The following is a 22,805-nucleotide window of genomic DNA, read 5'->3' on the forward strand; positions in this document are numbered from 1 at the left end:
CACATGCATTTCTGGCAGAATATTAAAAAATTCTACCTGGAATCTAGGCACCGAGGCAATACCTAAATCCTGATAGAATAATCAGCATGTAAACATGACATTCCAGGTTTACAGGATCTATAATAACCTATTATAAACCTATATTGTGCTTCCAGTTTTCTTTTATACTCCCCACACCATATTGTTAGGCTTCATTCAGATGTCAGTTTCTCATTTAGGCATTCTATAACTGCTTTTTTTCATGAATACAACACGTACGTATTAAGGCCTCATGGACACATTGCATTTTTGCTGCGTTTGTCTGGTGCCGTTTTGGTCCTAAAACTGCATGCGTTTCCTTCCCCAGCAAAGTCTATGAAATTTCTGTTTTTCTGTCCGCACGTTGCAGCTTTTGTGGTGACCACAAAGATGCAGCATGTCAATTCTTTATGTATTTCTTTGCCAGCGTTTTTTGAGCCCTTCCAGTCAATAGATTTCATCTCAAAAACGCATTAGACCAAAACGCATCAAAAAAAGCTGCAAAAACGCGTGTGATTTTTGGATGCGTTTTTGCAACGAGTGCGTTTTTTTGGCCCAAAAAAGTGCATCTTTGTGGTCACCACAAAGATGCAGCGTGCGCACATAGCCTAAAGTCTATGGAGCTGTTCCCATTTCTTGTGAAGATAATTTTGATTAAAGACTCAAATCAAAAACAGACAAGTCTATGGGTCCGTGAAAACTAGATAGCACACGGATTTATTTGTTTAGGGGAACATTACAGGTGAAACACACTGACTAAACACTGATTAAAGTCGGATCGGAAATGCTGATGACTCGCAGACTGTTTTTCGTGTACGTGAAAACCACAGTCCTCTGAATAAGTTATATTTCATACCTCAAACATCTACCATAGCGTTGCAAACATATACAGTAGTTATAGCCAAGCCTTTTTTTTTCTTTTGAAAAATCAAATACATAAGTTTGATAAAGAACGTTAAAATGAAGCAATACCATTTTGAAATGCACCAAATTTGCATACCACGTGTTTTAAGTTAGAAGTCCCTTAAACTTTTATTGTAGAGGTGTTACGTGTGTACAGTGAAGGCAGGAGAGGAAGCCACATAGGCATCTTAGAGAAAGGAGGTGTTATGTGTAGAAGGAGGAGGTGGTGGACTTAAGACGGTTTTACATTCACAAATAAGAAGACAGTATGATGTGTAAGAAGAGAGGATCCCTATACCTTACAGCTGGATAGATCTGAGAAATGGCATTTCTATGAATCACAATACCCGTCATAAGTACGGTGGCAAGAAACCATCACCTACAAAGAACCTTGGGAGGAACTTAAAGTACACTGTCCAAAAAATCAATAGATGACTTGGATAGCCTCAAGGAAGTTTTATTTTTCTCAAGGAAGTGAATTTGCTGCCTCTACTTCTCCAAGTTATGCCTCCTTTACTATTTATTCCATTGCTTCTACTGCTTTTTTCTTGTGGAACACATCAAGATGGACCAAGAGGATCCTGGCGACGCAGATTTCGATGGGAGACCAATGGGAGAGTTTTTAGTCTTCAAAGTTCTGGCTCTGATCACAGAGTTGGTACTTTTTACATCTCTGAGATTCGTAATCATGCTAATCCAAGAAGGTACCCAGGGCCACAGCAAGGAGACCTAAGTAGTAGTAGTAGACAAGGAATCGCTGATCTACATCGAGGCATAGCTCAAGTTCCCATACAAAGGAATGAAGCTACCGTGCAAACTTCATCAAGTGAGGAGATACATAGAGTTTCTACTATGCAAAGAAGTGAGATCAATCAAAGGGAGACACTCCAGAGGAATGATGTGACACGAGTACATCCAACTCTATTGAAAGGGGAACAACAACCCTCTTCTTACCAGGTTGGGGTCACAGAGGTGACCAGTACACAGAGGAATGAAGCCACACAAAGATTGCCTACACAAAGGAGTGATACTAGGGAGAACATTGTTACACCAAGAAATGCTGTAACACAGGGAAGTCTAGCACAAACAAGCAAGGACACTCCAAGGACTAATTCACTGAGAAATAACATTCCTCCAACGCAGTCTAATACAATTAGTCACAGGCTGACCCCTCAGGTGAATGAAGCTTTGCAGAGGAGTTCGGTGCCTCAGAGAACTGTTACACACAGGAATGATGTCACTAATAGTGAACTTAATCTAGGAACAACTTCTATTCAGAGAGACATAAACCCTGCAAATTCCAATGACATTTCACGGGATGTAGTGGCACCGATACGTCCACTTGGGTCTCCACCAGCCATACAGAGAATGGCTGGAGATGACCCCAGGAACCCTTACAGAAATAGGAATTTGGTACAGTCCAATATAGTCCCAACAGGCAGGAGACCTGGAACAAGAAACTATCAGTATGGTAAGATGAACTGTTCAACTGTTTACTGATATAAAGAATGAGCAATAAACATTAGTGTGCCAGACAGTAACTATATGGGGCGCATAGAGCCCTCACATACAAATGCTGTAAAGAAGAACACCCCCATTATATTTGTTTGGTGTGAACATTATACTAATTGAACAGTCATTTGACTGTGCTTTACACTTATTTCTCCACCAAATGATCTTTTAATGCTACAATATTATGAACCCTGTTGTGACTGGACCTTAGAATTAGCAGAACTCTTTTATCTTTGGTTATCTGAGCGCAGTACAATCTTGTCTGCCAGACAAATGGTTCATAGGAGGGCAAACTTTAATCTCTACTGGCCAAACAACATGAGCTAGAACTGCGGGATCATAAAAGGCAACATTTTGTGTCGAGAATACCCAGCCATGCTATGATGTTTTGGTACTGTTTATCCATTATTGTTTTACCAAATCCAAATTTTGTAGGCATTTGATGAAAGAGCAAGAAATAACTTCTGAACCCATTGATTGACATGAAAGAAATGTACAAAGAAATTAAAATGATTAATATTGGAGAATTGTGGCTAGGCCAAACAGCCAAATGAATCCGTATCCTAGAATGATATATGTATACATATATAGTACTAGTATATTTTGCTTCTAAATTGCCTCTACATTCATAGGACTTCCTGATCTGATTCCTGATGCTCTTTTCATCCAAACTGCCACATATATCCAGAGGATTCCTTTGTACAGTCTTCAATGTGCGGCAGAAGAAAACTGTTTAGCCAGGTGAGACAAAATGCATATAACCACATTTTCTTTTGTGCGAATTCTGTTGAAGGAATGGATTCAAACTTCTCCCATTTATGTACCTGTAGTCTATGGAAGCAAACCAGTTCTCATCTGGCGGTTTCTCATGTCTTCATTCACTTCTCCTTGGAAAAATCAGTATTGATCCAATGGAGCATGTCATTATTTTTTTCAAATTTTATACAGATTGGCATATTCTACAGATGTTGCCACTCAGTGGTCCCGGCTTCTCTGTAATCTGTTAAGATTGAAAACATATAGCACAGGTGTACACTTACATGGAGCCCCGGACCACTGGGAGACATTGTTTTTTTAAAATGACTCAGTACCTTCTTCAATTGCCACTGTTCCCCTGATTATGGAACAGATGTTCCTTCCTCTAACTTTGGAACAGAGGGGCGAAGAAAAAGAGAAACTGTTCCTGTACTCAGTACAACAGCACCTATTGGAGGATGTACTCAGTTTAAATAAAAAAAAATACATTCACATGTCCTATGTTAAAGCAAATCTGTTGTTAAATTTCACAAAAGAAGGTACATACATACATACATCCCTAAACCATAATGAGGTTGGTGTATTCACTATGGAAAATCTGTTCCAATGGCTATATAACCCTTTCTGAATGTTGAATTAGGTTGTCCAGGACTAAACCACTGATGACCTATTTATATATGTATGCAGTGTACAGAGCAGACAGGGCCGCCACTAGAAATTTCAGGGCCCCCTTGAGACTCCGCCCAGGCTCCACCCCAGCCCTACCTCCACCTCTCAAATCTTCCACAATCTCACCATCACTCTTGGAAATACATGTGTGTGTGTATATATATATATATATATATATATATATATATATATATATATATATACACACACACACACACACACACACACACACACACACACACAGCCAAGGCCAAAAGTGTTAGCACCCTTCTAGTTGTTCCAGAAAATGAAGTATTTCCCTCAGAAAATTAATAATACACCCCCTCTAAACCACCTCTCTCCATAATAGTTCCTCTATACCACCCATCTTCATAATATCTCTCCCACACTGCCCCATGTATAATATCCCCCACATACACTGCCCCTCTGTATAATATACCCCCACACAATGCCCCTGTGTATAATATCCCCACACACTGCCCCTGTGTATATCTCTCCCACAAACACTCCTTCTCTGTATAATATCCAACTCCACACACACACTGCCCCTCTGTATATCCCCCCACAGACACTGCTCCTTTGTATAATCTCTACCACATACACTTCCCCTCTGTATAATATCCCTCACAAATGCTGTCCCTCTGTATACTATCCCCCAGACAAGCTGCCCATTTTTATAGATATATCCTCCGACACACACTGCACCTCTATATATCCCCCCCACAATCACTAACACTCTGTATACTATCCACCTACACACACTGCCCCTCTGTATAATATCCACCTGGTATATATGTCCTCCTCCTGGTATATATGTCCCAAAATTGGACCCTCCTAGTATATATGTCCCCTTCCTAGTATACATGTTCCCCTCCTTGCATATATGTCCCCCTGTTAGGCACATCCTGGTATATGTCCCCATACTGGTTTATTTGTCCCCTTCCTAGCATATACTGTATGGTTTGTCCTTCACTTGGTATGTGTCCCCTTTCTGGGCTCCTCCTGGTGTGTGTGTGTGTATATATATATATATATATATATATATATACATACATATAGTGCCTACAAGTAGTATTCAACCCCCTGCAGATTTAGCAGGTTTGATAAGATGCAAATAAGTTAGAGCCTGCAAACTTCAAACAAGAGCAGGATTTATTAACAGATGCATAAATCTTACAAACCAACAAGTTATGTTGCTCAGTTAAATTTTAATACATTTTCAACATAAAAGTGTGGGTCAATTATTATTCAACCCCTAGGTTTAATATTTTGTGAAATAACCCTTGCTTGCAATTACAGCTAATAATCGTTTTTTATAAGACCTGATTAGGCCGGCACAGGTCTCTGGAGTTATCTTGGCCCACTCCTCCATGCAGATCTTCTCCAAGTTATCTAGGTTCTTTGGGTGTCTCATGTGGACTTTAATCTTGAGCTCCTTCCACAAGTTTTCAATTGGGTTAAGGTCAGGAGACTGACTAGGCCACTGCAACACCTTGATTTTTTCCCTCTTGAACCAGGCCTTGGTTTTCTTGGCTGTGTGCTTTGGGTCGTTGTCTTGTTGGAAGATGAAATGACGACCCATCTTAAGATCCTTGATGGAGGAGCGGAGGTTCTTGGCCAAAATCTCCAGGTAGGCCGTGCTATCCATGTTCCCATGGATGCGGACCAGATGGCCAGGCCCCTTGGCTGAGAAACAGCCCCACAGCATGATGCTGCCACCACCATGCTTGACTGTAGGGATGGTATTCTTGGGGTCGTATGCAGTGCCATCCAGTCTCCAAACGTAACGTGTGTGGTTGGCACCAAAGATCTCGATCTTGGTCTCATCAGACCAGAGAACCTTGAACCAGTCTGTCTCAGAGTCCTCCAAGTGATCATGAGCAAACTGTAGACGAGCCTTGACATGACGCTTTGAAAGTAAAGGTACCTTATGGGCTCGTCTGGAATGGAGACCATTGCGGTGGAGTACGTTACTTATGGTATTGACTGAAACCAATGTCCCCACTGCCATGAGATCTTCCCGGAGCTCCTTCCTTGTTGTCCTTGGGTTAGCCTTGACTCTTCGGACAAGCCTGGCCTCGGCACGGGAGGAAACTTTCAAAGGCTGTCCAGGCCGTGGAAAGCTAACAGTAGTTCCATAAGCCTTCCACTTCCGGATGATGCTCCCAACAGTGGAGACAGGTAGGCCCAACTCCTTGGAAAGGGTTTTGTACCCCTTGCCAGCCTTGTGACCCTCCACGATCTTGTCTTTGATGGCCTTGGAATGCTCCTTTGTCTTTCCCATGTTGACCATGTATGAGTGCTGTTCACAAGTTTGGGGAGGGTCTTAATTAGTCAGAAAAGGCTGGAAAAAGAGATAATTAATCCAAACATGTGAAGCTCATTGTTCTTTGTGCCTGAAATACTTCTTAATACTTTAGGGGAACCAAACAGAATTCTGGTGGTTTGAGGGGTTGAATAATAAATGACCCTCTGAATAAACTTTTCTCAATTTAAAAAAATATAAATAAAAAAGAAATAACATTCTTTTTTGCTGCAGTGCATTTCACACTTCCAGGCTGATCTACAGTCCAAATGTCATAATGCCAAGTTAATTCCGAATGTGTAAACCTGCTAAATCTGCAGGGGGTTGAATACTACTTGTAGGCATATATATATATATATATATATATATATATATATATATATATACAGTTAGGTCCAGAAATATTTGGACAGTGACACAATTTTCGCGAGTTGGGCTCTGCATGCCACCACATTGGATTTGAAATGAAACCTCTACAACAGAATTCAAGTGCAGATTGTAACGTTTAATTTGAAGGTTTGAACAAAAATATCTGATAGAAATTGTAGGAATTGTACACATTTCTTTACAAACACTCCACATTTTAGGAGGTCAAAAGTAATTGGACAAATAAACCAAACCCAAACAAAATATTTTTATTTTCAATATTTTGTTGCGAATCCTTTGGAGGCAATCACTGCCTTAAGTCTGGAACCCATGGACATCACCAAACGCTGGGTTTCCTCCTTCTTAATGCTTTGCCAGGCCTTTACAGCCGCAGCCTTCAGGTCTTGCTTGTTTGTGGGTCTTTCCGTTTTAAGTCTGGATTTGAGCAAGTGAAATGCATGCTCAATTGGGTTAAGATCTGGTGATTGACTTGGCCATTGCAGAATGTTCCACATTTTTGCACTCATGAACTCCTGGGTAGCTTTGGCTGTATGCTTGGGGTCATTGTCCATCTGTACTATGAAGCGCCGTCCAATCAACTTTGCGGCATTTGGCTGAATCTGGGCTGAAAGTATATCCCGGTACGCTTCAGAATTCATCCGGCTACTCTTGTCTGCTGTTATGTCATCAATAAACACAAGTGACCCAGTGCCATTGAAAGCCATGCATGCCCATGCCATCACGTTGCCTCCACCATGTTTTACAGAGGATGTGGTGTGCCTTGGATCATGTGCCGTTCCCTTTCTTCTCCAAACTTTTTTCTTCCCATCATTCTGGTACAGGTTGATCTTTGTCTCATCTGTCCATAGAATACTTTTCCAGAACTGAGCTGGCTTCATGAGGTGTTTTTCAGCAAATTTAACTCTGGCCTGTCTATTTTTGGAATTGATGAATGGTTTGCATCTAGATGTGAACCCTTTGTATTTACTTTCATGGAGTCTTCTCTTTACTGTTGACTTAGAGACAGATACACCTACTTCACTGAGAGTGTTCTGGACTTCAGTTGATGTTGTGAACGGGTTCTTCTTCACCAAAGAAAGTATGCGGCGATCTTCCACCACTGTTGTCATCCGTGGACGCCCAGGCCTTTTTGAGTTCCCAAGCTCAACAGTCAATTCCTTTTTTCTCAGAATGTACCCGACTGTTGATTTAGCTACTCCAAGCATGTCTGCTATCTCTCTGATGGATTTTTTCTTTTTTTTCAGCCTCAGGATGTTCTGCTTCACCTCAATTGAGAGTTCCTTAGACCGCATGTTGTCTGGTCACAGCAACAGCTTCCAAATGCAAAACCACACACCTGTAATCAACCCCAGACCTTTTATCTACTTCATTGATTACAGGTTAACGAGGGAGATGCCTTCAGAGTTAACTGCAGCCCTTAGAGTCCCTTGCCCAATTACTTTTGGTCCCTTGAAAAAGAGGAGGCTATGCATTACAGAGCTATGATTCCTAAACCCTTTCTCCGATTTGGATGTGAAAACTCTCATATTGCAGCTGGGAGTGTGCACTTTCAGCCCATATTATATATATAATTGTATTTCTGAACATGTTTTTGTAAACAGCTAAAATAACAAAACTTGTGTCACTGTCCAAATATTTCTGGACCTAACTGTATATGTATACTGTATATATTTATATATATCCCTCTCCTGGGCACATTATAATATGTATGTCACCATCCTGGTTTTTGTCCCCTTCCTCGTATATACAGTACGTCCTCCTTCTTGTATATATGTCCCCTTCCTTGACCTCTACTCATATATTTGTCTGCCTCAAAAAGGGAAAAAATAAAGCATTTTACTCACCCTGTCCGACTCCCACGCCGCGCGGCATCCCCTCTGAGACAAGAAGCATTTCAGCTGGATGTGTGCTCTCCAACGCACATACAGCTGAAGCAAGGCAGGGAGTTGGGTAAGCCCCATTACCCCCAGTGATCTTCAGCTTTCCCTGCTAGCTGCCATGTCCTCACCACCTCCATGCTCTGTGTTGCCTGCAGCAGTGTGATGAGGTCCCACTCATCACTCTGCTGGGATGCGGGATAACACGCCAACGCCCTGCTCTGCTTCACAGATCCTCCTGCCTTCAGTACACATGGCTAATTTGCATGCGATGCCCCTGAAGCACTTCATCTGCAACTTAGTGATGTGTTGTAGCTGAAGTGATACCAATAGGCCCCTCTGCTACGGATGTGACTGTGGCCCGATGAAAAGGGGGGCCCGGCCCGGGGCTTCATAAAGCTAAGTAATTACTCCGGGCCCAGCTGGGCCCCCATCTTCACCAGGCCCCATACACCATTCATGGTTATAATGCCCTGACGGCAGCACTGGGAGCAGAATAACACAGTTATTTTATATTGTATCAAGGCTGGCACTGACTACTGCAGTGTATCTCCCATTCACTTGCACTAATTAGTTCTCCCACTCTTTGTTTGGACTAATTGGAATTGTTAAAGGAACTCTATCACCACAGAATGGCTGTTAAAACTAAGTACAGGCCCTTGGTGCATCCTCGTTGGGTCAAATATTAATTCTGTGCTGACACAGTCCCTTTAATATGTCCTGCTCAAACACTGCAAATAGAATATATTTGATGCGAAATATATGTAACATTAAAGTAATAAAACCTTTCAAAACCTTTCAAAGAATAACATTAATATTGTGCTCTGAGTGTACACAGAACTGTCACGCGGTGTTTGGCTCTCAACTTGCCGAGTGTCATGGCGGCATCTGACGCTGTTCACACTGCAGAGTCTGACACTTCACACTATGCTTCCCTTGGTGCTTCTGACTTACACAGACAGGCTCAGGCATTGACCAGCTGTGTTCTTATTAGTGATGGGGCTTGCAGAAGTTAATTTCTGCTAGCCTGTTGGTTACCTCTTGGATCACATGTTGTGGGAGACCTATCACCGTCACTCCCCTCCTTTTTAAGATGGTAGAGCCTGTGTTCCCATGCCATATATAGCTTTTGCTACACTGATCCGTGTGCTGTTGCATCCCAATCTTGCTGGTGATTAAATTACTTTGTGCTTGGAGTTGTTGTGTAGTTCTCCTGTTGTCTTGTTGTTTCCTTCCTGCTCTTATTTTCCTCCTAAGCTGTTTTTGTCTTATATTTCTGTGTGTGTGTGTGCTGTGAGATAGAAATTTGGTTTCCCTTGTTTGTCTATTTCTATTGGCTTTATCACTCCTACCCCGGCCCTCTCTAGGGTTTGGGGTTAGGGGTTATAAGATCAGGGCAGGTAAGGATCAGGGCAAGGAAGGCGGCCCAGATATCCTCACCATCAGAGGTAACGCTAGGATTAGAGATAGCTAGGGTCCCCTCTCCTGAGGGCCAGTCTAGAAGCCCCTGTCCCCTGCTTTCTACCTTTACTGTAACAGAATTGCTATAAGGCAAATGACATGTTGAACATTTAGCTGGATTGAGTTAAACAATACATTTACCCAGGGTCGCCATCAGGGCATTATAACCGTGACTGGTATATTGGCCCGGTGAAGAAGGGGAGGCTCGACCGTGCCTGGGATATTTACATAGCTTTATTAAGCCACGGCCGGGCCCCTTTCTTCACTGAGCCCCAGTCGCAGGGTCGCTTCAGCCACTACATATGACTAGGGTGCATGCAAAGCCCTTCTAGGGCATCACATGCAAATTAGCCATGTGTCCGGAAGCAAGGCAGTGGAGCATAGCAGGAAGGCAGAGGGTCATCCTGCAGCCTAGCGTGATGAGGTCATCATTCTGCACCTTATCACAGTGCTGCGGGAATGCAGAGGTGGTGAGGGCGTGGCATCTGGCAGGGACAGGTAAGTGCTTCAAGAGCTGAAGATCACCAGGGGTGATGGGGGGGCCCGCAATCCCTAGCCCCTGCCTTGGTTTAGCTGGATGTGCGTCAGAGGGTGCACATCCAGCCTAAATGCATGGCGGCTCAGAGAGAACACCGCGCAACATGGGAGCACTGGAGTGTGAGTAAAATGTTTTTTTTTCTTTTTGCGGCAGACAGATATAAAAGGAGAGGCCCTGGAAGGGGATGTATACAAGAAAAAGGGCATATATACAAAAAAGGGGACTAAAACCAGGATGGGGATGACATTATACCAACATGGGCCTAGGAGGGGGATATATATATATATAAATATATATACTTACAGGAGGGAACCTGGAAGGGGACATATATAGAAGCAGGAGTACATATATACAAGGAAGGGGACAAAAACCAGGATGGGGACATTATACCATAATGTGCCCAGAAGGGGGATATATATATGCCAGGAGGGGCCCCGGAAGGGGACATCTATAGAAGAAGGAGGACATATATACAAGGAAGGGGACACATACCAGTATGGGACATTATACCAGAATGTGCCCAGAAGGGGGATATACATACCAGGATGGTATATATATATATATATATATATATATATATATATATATACACACACAAGGATGGGGACATATATACCAGGAAGGTCCCAGGATCAGGACATATATACCAGGAGGAAGACATATATGCTAGGAAAGGGACAAAATGGGTACATATATACCAGGATGGGCACATATATAAAAGGAAGGGGACTTATATACCAGGAGGATATTATACAGAAGGGTAATGTGTGTGGGGGGGATAGTATACAGAGGGGCAGTGTGTGTGTGAGAATATAATATATATATATATATATATATATATATATATATATATATATATATATATATATTCTTCCTTTGCAAACAGCTCGAGGTCAGTAAGGTTGGATGGAGAGCGTTTGTGAACAGCAATTTTCAGCTCTTACCACAGATTCTCGATTGGATTCAGGTCTGGACTTTGACTTGGCCATTCTAAAACCTGGATACATTTATTTGTGAACCATTCCATTCTAGATTTTGTTTTATTTTTTGGATCATTGTCTTGTTGAAAGACAAATCTCCGTGCCAGTCTCAGGTCTTTTGCGGACTCGAATATGTTTTATTCAAGAATTATCCTGTATTTGGCTCCATCCATCATCCCATCAATTTTAAACATCTTCCCTGTGCCTGCTGAAGCAAAACAGGCCCAAACCATGATGCTGCCACCACCATGTTTGATAGTGGGGATGGTGTGTTCAGGGTGATGAGCTGTGTTGCTTTTACGCCAAACATATCGTTTGGCATTGTGCCGAAAAAGTTCGATTTTGGTTTCATCTGACCAGAGCACCCTCTTCCACATGTTTGGTGTGTCTGCCAGGTGGCTTGTGGCAAACTTTAAACAACACTTTCTATGGACATATTTGAGAAATGGCTTTCTTCTTCCCACTCTTCCATAAAGGCCAGATTTGTGCAGTGTACGACTGATTTTTGTCCTATGGACAGACTCTCTCACCTTAGCTTTAAATCTCTGCAGTTCATCCAGAGTGATCATGGGCCTCTTGGCTGCATCTCTGATCAGTCTTCTCTTTGTTTGAGATGAAAGTTTGGATGGACGGCCGGGTCTTGGTAGATTTGCAGTGGTATGATACTCTTTCCATTTCAATATGATCGCTTGCACAGTGCTTCTTGGGATGTTTAAAGTTTTAGAAATCTTTTTGTAGCCAAATCCGGCTTTAAACTTCTCCCCAACAGTATCACGGACCTGCCTGTTGTGTTTCCTTGGTCTTCATGATGCTCTCTGTGCTTTAAACAGAACACTGAGACTATCACAGAGCAGGTGCATTTATACAGAGACTTGATTACACACAGGTGGCTTATATTTATCATCATCAGTAATTTAGGACAACATTGGATCATTCAGAGATCCTCAATGAACTTATTGAGTGAGTTTGCTGCACTGAAAGTAAAGGGGACGAATAATATTGCACGCCCCAATGTTCAGTTATTTATTTTTTTAAAAAAATTAAAATAAGCAATAAATATCGTTCACCTTCACAGTTGTGTTCCACTTGTTGTTGATTCTTCAGCATAAAATTTAAACTTTTTATCTTTATGTTTGAAGCCTGAAATGTGGGAAAAGGTTGAAAAAAATCAAGGGGGCTGAATACTTTCACAAGGCACTGTGTATATATAAAGAGGGGCAGCTTGTCTGGGGATAGTATAAAGAAGGGCAGTGTGTGTGGGGGGATATTATACAGAGGGGTACTGTGTGTAGGAATATTATACAGAGGGGCAGTGTGTGTGGGGGGATATTATACAGAGGGGCAGTGTGTATGTGGGGGGATATTACACACGTGGTCAAATTTGTCAGTACCACTCGTTTAATGAAAAAAACCCACAATGGTCACAGAAATAACTTGAATCTGACAAAAGTAATCTATATATATAATTGCCTTATTTTGTCTGTCTGTCTGTCTGTCTTGCTCCAAAATTGTGTCCTTACGGTGACATGTCCTTACGGTGACAAACAGCGGATTGGCCGCTGGGCTCGCCATGGCCCCGCCCCCCCGCACGGATTGGCCGCTCGCCTCGGCTCCTCCCCCCCGCACGGATTGGCCACTCGCCTCGGCTCCGCCCCCCCGTACGGGTTGGCCATGTCCTTACGGTGACAAACAGCGGATTGGCCGCTGGGCTCGCCATGCTCCCGCCCCCCTGCATGGATTGGCCGCTTGGCCTCACGGATTGGCCGCTCGCCTCGGCTCCTCCCCCTCCGCACGGATTGGCAGCTCGCCTCGCCTCGGCTCTGCCCCCCGCACGGATTGGCCGCTCGCCCAGGCTCCGCCCCCCACACGGAATGGCCTCTCGCCCCGAGGTGAGCGCATCAAGGTCCTGCAGCGGCGGAACACACACACACACGCACACACATAAGAACAGACACACACACATCAGATCACACTCACTCTCACACACACCTCACACACACATCAGATCCCATCCACACACTCACAACATCCCGTGATATCGCTTGCTTCTCGGCGGCGATCCTGTGCGTGCAGTGACCTTCCAGGACCTGCCGGAGGATCACATGGCCGGAAGCATGTGGTATCTCCGGATGTTGTGATTGTGTGAGCGCGTATGTGCGATATCGTCAGTGTGTGTGTGTGAGTGTATGCGATCGGATGTGTGTGAGTGTGTTCTGATCTGTGAGTGTGTGTGTGTGTGAGTGTCGGCAGAGGAGCATGGCATGCAGCACAGCTGCTGGGACCGCCCACCAGTGGGCACAGGGAGAAGTGGGGTGTGTGTGTGAGTGTATGCGATCAGATGTGTGTGTGTATACTGTCTGATGTGTGACTGTGGATCACGATGGGGGGTGCACAGCATGGGGATGGAGCACGATGGGGAGTGCGCAGCATGGGGGATGGAGCACGATGGGGGGTGCACAGCATGGGGGATGGAGCACGATGGGGAGTGTGCAGCATGGGGGATGGAGCACGATGGGAGGTGCGCAGCATTGAGGATGGAGCACGATGGGGAGTGCGCAGCATGGGTGATGGATCACGTTTGGGAGTGCGCAGCATGGGGGATGGAGCACGATGGGGAGTGCGCAGCATGGGGGATGGAGCACGATGGGGAGTGCGCAGCATGGGGGATGGAGCACGATGGGGAGTGTGCAGCATGGGGGATGGAGCACGATGGGGGGTGCGCAGCATGGGGGATGGAGCACGATGGGGAGTGCGCAGCATGGGGGATGGAGCACGATGGGGAGTGCGCAGCATGGGGGATGGAGCACGATGGGGAGTGCGCAGCATGGGGGATGGAGCACGATGGGGAGTGCGCAGCATGGGGGATGGAGCACGATGGGGAGTGCGCAGCATGGGTGATGGAGCACGTTTGGGAGTGCGCAGCATGGGGGATGGAGCACGTTTGGGAGTGCGCAGCATGGGGGATAGAGCACGATGGGGAGTGCGCAGCATGGGGGATGGAGCACGTTTGGGAGGGCGCAGCATGGGGGATGGAGCACGATGGGGGGTGCGCAGCATGGGGGATGGAGCACGATGGGGGGTGCACACCTCCCCCCAAAACACACACACACACACACTGCCACACACGCACTGCACAACACACACACACTGGGAACCACAAACACTGCCCTACACAGACACCCACACACACAGACAACGCCGCACACACACAACACCCAACACACAAACACCGCGGCACACACAAATATGCGCACATACCGCACAACACACACATTGCACAAAACATACCTCCCCCAAAACACACACACACCCCCCACACCCACACATACCACGCAACACACACACACACACAACGATACAGACACACAGCGCTCCACAAATAACGCAACACACACAACACACAAACAACACCGCTCTCACCCCCCGCCACACCCAGACAGCACCCAGAACATGTACAGCGCCCTACACAAACACTTGGTAACTACACACAACAACATCTATATATATAACAAAAATCATACATTAACTACACAATACGTAAATTCTAGAATACCCGATGCGTAGAATCGGGCCACCTTCTAGTAATAAATATAACTCCATGAAAATGAACAAATGAAAGTCAGACATTGCTTTTCAACCATGTTTAAACTTTTTATCTTTATGTTTGAAGCCTGAAATGTGGGAAAAGGTTGAAAAAAATCAAGGGGGCCGAATACTTTCACAAGGCACTGTGTATATTGTGAGATAGCGGGGCCATTGATATGTGACGGACGGTACGTATCTCCCAGAATGCGTACAGAAACATATTAGAGCCTGTGAGATAGCGGGGCCATTGATATGTGACGGACGGTACGTATCTCCCAGAATGCGTACAGAAACATATTAGAGCCTGTGAGATAGCGGGGCCATTGATATGTGACGGACGGTACGTATGTTCCAGAATGCGTACAGAAACATATTAGAGCCCTACATAGTGGTCAGTCCAATAACCTCCAGGCCGGGATATGCAGGTGGCTCATGGCCACAGTTCTCGTTTAAAAGCTCTTTGTAAAGGCCTGGGTGGGGCAGAGTCTGTTTTGTAAGCTGCAGAGCAGGAAGCCTGGGAAAGCTCCAGGCCTGCGTAGAACGATTATAAGTCTGGGAACCCTCCTGGAACAGCCAATCGGGGTATCGTAAGACCGTCTCCTACGGCAAGGGGTGCCTGTGTGACGGGGACCCGTATGGACGGTACATAACCCGGCTGTGTTCCGGATGACTTTACCTGTACAGCGAGGACAATAAAGCTGTTTGGATCGGACTATTTTGGGTCACTGCCTCTTTGTCGTCCTGGGGGACCCCCACCCCGCTACATTATGGTGGAGAATGCGGGCATGGAGCATTGAGGCATACCCCACCGCTGCACCACTGGAAGCAGGCCTGACTACCAGCTGAAGTCTGTGACGGCTCTGCATGTCCATAATTAGGCCGGCTACGCTACAGTATAAACCGGCTGATAACATGGAGGAGCTTCTGCGGCAGTTGGTAACAATTCAGCAAAAGCAACAGGAGCAATTGGGTCTGTTCCAGCAGCAGCACCAGGAATCCCAGCAGCAGCATCAGGAGTCCCGGCGGCAGCATCAGGAGACCCAGCGACAACAACAAGAGGCGAATGCATTACTACGGCAGCAGATTGCGGCCCTGCGTGAGACACCGGCAGCAACTGACTCCAACCGACGGGTGCCCCAGGACAGGGTTCGCTCTGCCCTGCGGAAACTAAGCCTGGAGGATGACGTGGAGGTTTTCCTTACGGGTTTTGAGCGCACAGCGGAGCAGGAAAAACTGCCGGCAGGCCAGTGGGCGGAAGTGGTGGCTCCGTTCCTGATAGGCGACGCCCAGAAAGCCTACTTCGACCTCAGCCGGGAGGATGCCCTAGACTACAAGAAATTGAAAAGGTGAGATCCTTGCACGTCTGGGGGTCAATACCTACGTGAGGGCTCAGCGAGTGTTTTCATGGGCCTATGTGGAGACCTGTCCAACCAGGTCTCAGGCATATGACTTACTACAACTGGTTAAAAAGTGGTTACAGCCGGAGGTGTTGTCTCCAGCCCAGATGGTGGAAAGGGTGTTGGTCGACCAGTTGGTGCGGACTCTGCCAGTCGCTATTCAACGTTGGGTGGGGCAAGGAGACCCGGGTAACCTGGACCAGGTGGTGAGTTTAGTTGAGCGATATACCACCACGCAGGACTTTATACGAGACTCTGCCTCAGTGCGTCAGGCCCGGCGGCCACAGGACCCTGGCCGAGAGACACGTACGGCGTTGGTGAACAACAAAAACCAAGCCCATATCGAGGGGGCAACCCACACTGAGCGTGGCAAAAGACTAGTCCCCCCAAGAATAGTAACAAAAACTGATGGGGCCACCGCTATGAAGTGCTGGAGATGTCAAGGGCCCGGCCATATCGCCGCTTATTGCCCGTTGATTACGGAGTCCATGGATTGTGGGTACACACGCCGAATGACTATGTATGCTAATACGGTGTATGCTGCCCGCCATATTCTTGAACCTCCTCTCTGTCATGTGTATGTAAATGGACATCGGGCAGAGGCCCTTTTGGACTCGGGCAGCATAGTGACCCTCGTTCATAGGTCGCATATCTCGGGGTCGGAGTCCACGGAGAGGGAGGTTGGGATTGTGTGTATACATGGTGAGCTCCGCAAATATCCAACAGCAGAGGTATGCCTCTCCACTCCGTGCGGAGACGTGACGCATGTAGTAGGAGTGGTGAAAACTCTACCATACGGGGTAGTGATGGCAAGGGATTTTCCATTGTTTTGGTACCTATGGGAGAGAAGTAATACTTTTTCCCAGGCAAAAATGAATCTGGGTGCGGAACCCGATGACCCCGAGTCGGGGATACCTGCTGTAGGGATCGCCGACCTTGGGACAGGGGGAGAACCTGACAGGGGTCCACTAGAGGTGTTGGCAGGAGAAAGTGAAGAGATTGTAGCGATCCTGGAGCTGGAAACGTCCCGGGAGGACTTCGGGACGGCACAGCTAAGGGATCCTACCCTCTCCCAGGCGTGGGGGAATGTAAAAGAGGTGAATGGGGTGGCCCAACAACCAGGGGCAGAAGTTGTCTTTCCCCGCATGGCGGTTTATAATGATTTACTTTACCGAATAGACAAAAGCAGGGAAGAGATGGTCGTGCCACAATCCCATCGTCAGGCAGTGCTTAACATGGTTCACACACACCCACTCGGGGGGCACTTAGGGGTTACCAAGACACAAGAGCGTATTTTACAGAGGTTCTTTTGGCCGGGAGTGTACGCAGATGTACGGAAATTCTGTGCATCCTGCCCGGACTGCCAACTGACCTCGCCCATTGCGAATTTCTGGAGTCCATTGGTGCCTCTTCCAATTATAGAGGAACCTTTTGAATGGATTGCAATGGATCTGGTAGGGCCCCTGGTAAAATCCGCACGCGGTCACCAACACATTTTGGTGGTTGTGGATTATGCCACACGCTATCCAGAGGCCATTCCGCTGCGCCATACCTCCGCGAAGCTTATTGCTCGGGAGTTATTTGCCATGTTTTGTCGTCTTGGGTTACCAAAGGAGATCCTTGTAAAGGCCTGGGTGGGGCAGAGTCTGTTTTGTAAGCTGCAGAGCAGGAAGCCTGGGAAAGCTCCAGGCCTGCGTGGAACGATTATAAGTCTGGGGACCCTCCTGGAACAGCCGATCGGGGTATCGTAAGGCTATGTTCACACTAGAAAAATGATTTTTCTTAAGAAATTTCTTAAGAAATTTCTTAAGAGTGCACCTGTGTTAAAAAACGCATCAAAAACGCACCTGCGTTTTTGGTGCGTTTTCGGTGCGTTTTTACCGCTGGTTGCTCCCTGCGTTATTGTGCCAATTATATATGGCAAATAACGCAGTTAGCTGCAGAAAAGAAGTGACATGCTCATTCTTTTTCTTAAGAAAATCTACTGAAAGAATTTTCTTAAGAAAAAAACGCAGTGTGCGCACAGCTAATTTTTTTTGCCATAGGTTTTGCTGGGGAATGTCTGCAGAAAGGTTACAAGAATTTCTCAAGAAATTTCTGCAGCAAAAACGGACCAAAAACGCAGGTAAAAAACGCAGTGTGTGAACATAGCCTTAGACCGTCTCCTACGGCAAGGGGTGCCTGTGTGACGGGGACCCGTATGGACGGTGCATAACCCGGCTGTGTTCCGGATGACTTTACCTGTACAGCGAGGACAATAAAGCTGTTTGGATCGGACTATTTTAGGTCACTGCCTCTTTGTCGTCCTGAGGGACCCCCACCCTGCTACAATATATAAAGAGGGGCAGCTTGTCTGGGGATAGTATAATGAAGGGCAGTGTGTGTGGGGGGATATTATACAGAGGGGTACTGTGTGTAGGAATATTATACAGAGGGGCAGTGTGTGTGGGGAGATATTATACACGTGGTCAAATTTGTCAGTACCACTCGTTTAATGAAAAAAACCCACAATGGTCACAGAAATAACTTGAATCTGACAAAAGTAATAATAAATAAAAACTCTATGAAAATTAACAAATGAAAAAGTCAGACATTGCTTTTCAACCATGTTTCCACAGAATTTAAATAAAAAATAAAACTCATGAAATCGGCCTGGACAGAAATGATGGTGCCCGTAACTTAATACTTTGTTGCACATCCTTTTGAGGTAATCACTGCAATCAGATGATTCCTGTAACTGTCAATGTGATTTCTGCACCTCTCGACAGGTATTTTAGCCCACTTCTCAAAAGCAAACTGCTCCTGTTGTCTCGTGTATGAAGGTTGCCTTTTCCAGATGGCATGTTTCAGCTCTTTCCAAAGATGCTCAATATGATTTAGGTCAGGGCTCATAGAAGGCCACTTCAGAATAGTCCAATATTTTTCTCTTACCCATTCTTGGGTGTTTTTAGCTGTGTGGTTTGGGTCATTATCCTGTTGCAAGTCCCATGACCTGCAACTGAGACCAAGCTTTCTAACACTGGGCAGCACATTTCTCTCTAGAATCCCTTGATAGTCTTGAGATTTCATTGTATCCTGCACAGATTCAAGACACCCTGTGCCAGATGCAGCAAAGCAGTCCCAGAACATAACAGAGCCTGCTCCATGTTTCACAGTTGGGACAGTGTTCTTTACTAGAGATAAGAGAACCGGTCGAAGTTCGGCTCGAGTTCAGTTCGCCGAACGGAGGTCTCGTTCGAGTTCGGTTCGCGAACCGGTTCGGCGAACCACTCGAACCGCATAGGAAACAATGGGAGGCAATCACAAACACATAAAAACACTTAGAAAACACCCTCAAAGGTGTCCAAAAGGTGACAAACAACTCACAACACAACACAAACACATGGGAAAGTGACAAGGACATATACTCATGCGAAAACAAAAGAGCTGGACAAGGAAAAAGAGGAGGAGACACAGATATAGGAGTATATGCAAGGGAACATCGATGCCATTACTGTGCAACTTGAGCCCTGCTCATTTTAGGCTTCCAATCTGGATAAATTGCCTGAGCTCGCCACGTACGCCTTGGGGATCTTGTCGTGTCCCGCAGCCAGCGTTCTCTCGGAACGTGTCTTCAGTGCTTCTGGGGGTGTGCTGACAGATAAGCACACGCGTCTGTCCACTGACAATGTGGACATGGCTCTCAGAGGACTTTTCTTCCCCTGGGTCATCCAGGGGAGGCGAAAGACTCATGTATTTTTGAGAGTGCTTCAAGCAAAGCATCTTTTTCATCTTGAAAATGGGGATCAACTGATGCCAGTCAAGTGGGGTGTGTGTGGACCAATTAGTGGAAACGAGGGAGACTGTGGTTGGAGTCCCCTCGCTTTTGAAAAAAGAACCAAGATGAACAAGTCATGGCTCTCAGAGGACTTTTCTTCCCCTGGGTCAGCCAGGGGAGGCGAAAGGCACGCGTATTTTGGATAGTGCTTCATGCAAAGCATCTTTGTAAGCTTGAAAATGTGGGTCAACTGATGCCAGTCAAGTGGGGTGTGTGTGGACCAATTTTTGGAAACAAGGGAGACTGTGGTTGGAGTCCCCTTGGTGTGTTTTACATGCTTTTAGAAGGGCATGACATGGCTTAGAGGTTGACTTTCAGCATCTACAAACTGTTGGCTACTAAAATGCTGCCTTTCCAACCTTTTTAACCGAGGATTTTTGAGACCTTATGCCCATCACAGTGCCCCAAGAGCCGATGCCCAGGCGCCACTCCTTCTCCAACAAAGGCGTGCCCGCGCTACACCAGCATGTCGCACCAAATATCACCGCTTCTTTGACAAACTCTGTGTGACAGGGTGCATTTCACCACAGATACTTGGCCCAGTAAGCATGGACAGGGGCGTTACATGTCGCTGACTGGGCACTGGGTAACTATGGTGATAGAAGGAGAAGTGTCTGCTGTACAAGTCTTTCCGTCCCCACGAGTTGTGTGTTTCAATCCTTCCTCTGTATGTACAAGTTCCTCCACTGCTTCTGCCTCATCAACCTCGTGTTGTTCCTGCACCTCAGCCCAAACCCTGTGTGGTCAGGCCACCCTTCCTTGTAACTGCACCCAAGGAATCCCACACACCTCCTTACTATGCTGGCAGCAGAGCTCAAGGCCATCAGGCGGTCAAATGTTTACTTTGAAATGTAGGGGAAATGTGAGACACCGCTGAGGAGTTGTGGACGGTTAGCTCTGTAGAGTGAGACCGAGTTTCATCAATGGTTGTCTCCACTCAACCAGCAGCCAGGGAATGCCCGGTGCGACAATGATGCTAAACAGTCTACGGCCCTTCTTCAGGGCAATGTGATACACGTGCCTTGTATTGCTCACGTGTTGAATCCGAATCTCCAGCAATTTTTAAAACACTATCCCGGCCTATATGTCCTTCTGTCGAGGGCACGGTGTAACGCCTGCCTGGATCGACACACTCAGACGGGCTGTAAAGGATAGGCTAGAGGGAACCCACTCACCAAGCTGGACCCCCAGAACCCTGAAACCCTTTAACCCCTATACAGTGATTTTGAATTACACAGGGCCCAAGGTGATCAATACCTGTGGAAGGCTGCAGTTCCAGAGAATAGTAGTCATGCAGGGTCAAAACATTAATTGAGGAAGAGGAACAGAATGGGAAGGACAGGACTTAATCAGAAAACAAGCAGAGGTGAAATGCAAATCGGCCAACGAGGTACCTAAACAGCAAGCAGGAAAAGTAGTCAGGTAACAAGCACACAAACTCATAAAACTAGACTGGGGGTAACAGTAACCAGAGGTTCATAACTATGTCTGGCAGTGGTCTTCAGACAGGAGGGGCCTAAAAAGGGTGTTGTGTCTTCCCATTGGTTGTAGCTGAATGATGGTACTTCATCTGTGAAATACCCACCACCTGCATTCAGCCATTGGTTCTGCATATGTCAAGGTAATGCATCCCAGTGGGTGAGCATAACCTGCGTCCACCTGCGCCACTGGCGTCGACTCCTCTCCCATCATCAGCACTATGCACGAAAGGAACACGTTGTCACCTTGCGACAGGAGTACAAATTGACGTAGCGGACTACGGTGGTGACTTAACAGCCGTGTGCGGCAATGATGCAAACATGGCAGCGTGCCTTCGTCAGCCAATGTGACACACGTGACTTGTATGGCTCACGTGTTTAATCTGATTCTCCAGCAATTTTTAAAACAACATCCCGGCCTACATGGCCTTGTACAGCGGGCACGCTGCTATGTGCTCACTTCCATCGTTCGCACCCAGTAGCTCAACAACTTTCATCGCTCCAGAAGTCTTAAGGTCTGGCGATTAAACGTCAGAAATGCGATGTTCCGACATGCAGGAATTTGAATCTGCACATGTTGCAGCGTCTGTGGCAGCACCGCAGAGCCCAGCTGAAATACGTTATGACGTATACCCTGGGCTAACTTGATCCAGAGGTGGTGCAGATCACGCTGCTGGAGTGGTGTCAGATCAAGGACATATGCACCGTTCTACACAGTTTACAAATGTCGACGCAGATGTTTAACACTGGCGATGACATTCTCAGCGTGACAATTTTGGTCATCTACATGATGGAGCACACTGTAAGTATTATTCGGAGTCAGGTGTTGGTCCAAGAGGAAGGGAGGAAGTACTGGAGAAGTCATATGCGGAAGGGATAACAAGATCTACAAGGTCCAGACGGTCAGCGGCACCTTGGCGGCAGTCATGGTACGGTGGGGGAGAGGGATTATCAAGGGAGCATAGTATCAGCAAAACAGTTGATGAAGGTGCAGGAGCCCAGGAAGAAATGGAGGACTAACTGGCGATGGGCATGGAAGACTCAGCAGATTAGTGAGAGCTTGCTCACATTTCGGTTGTGCGAGGTTGTGGGGAGAGGGCAGAGGAAGGAGGCACGATTCTC

The 22,805-nt window shown here is 46.3% G+C and overlaps 1 protein-coding gene across 1 annotated transcript in view; it reads left to right on the forward strand.

Annotated features, from left to right (window-relative positions):
- The window catches only part of LOC142302562 (protein-lysine 6-oxidase-like), a 173,378-nt gene that overhangs the window by 51,502 nt on the left and 99,071 nt on the right, over positions 1-22,805 (forward strand). The window contains exon 3 of the mRNA XM_075343694.1: positions 3,066-3,174. Coding sequence (XP_075199809.1) covers positions 3,066-3,174 — 109 coding nt within the window. The remainder of the gene's footprint in view (positions 1-3,065; positions 3,175-22,805) is intronic.

Source organism: Anomaloglossus baeobatrachus, chromosome 1, assembly GCF_048569485.1.
Source record: "Anomaloglossus baeobatrachus isolate aAnoBae1 chromosome 1, aAnoBae1.hap1, whole genome shotgun sequence".
Lineage (NCBI taxonomy): Eukaryota > Metazoa > Chordata > Amphibia > Anura > Aromobatidae > Anomaloglossus > Anomaloglossus baeobatrachus.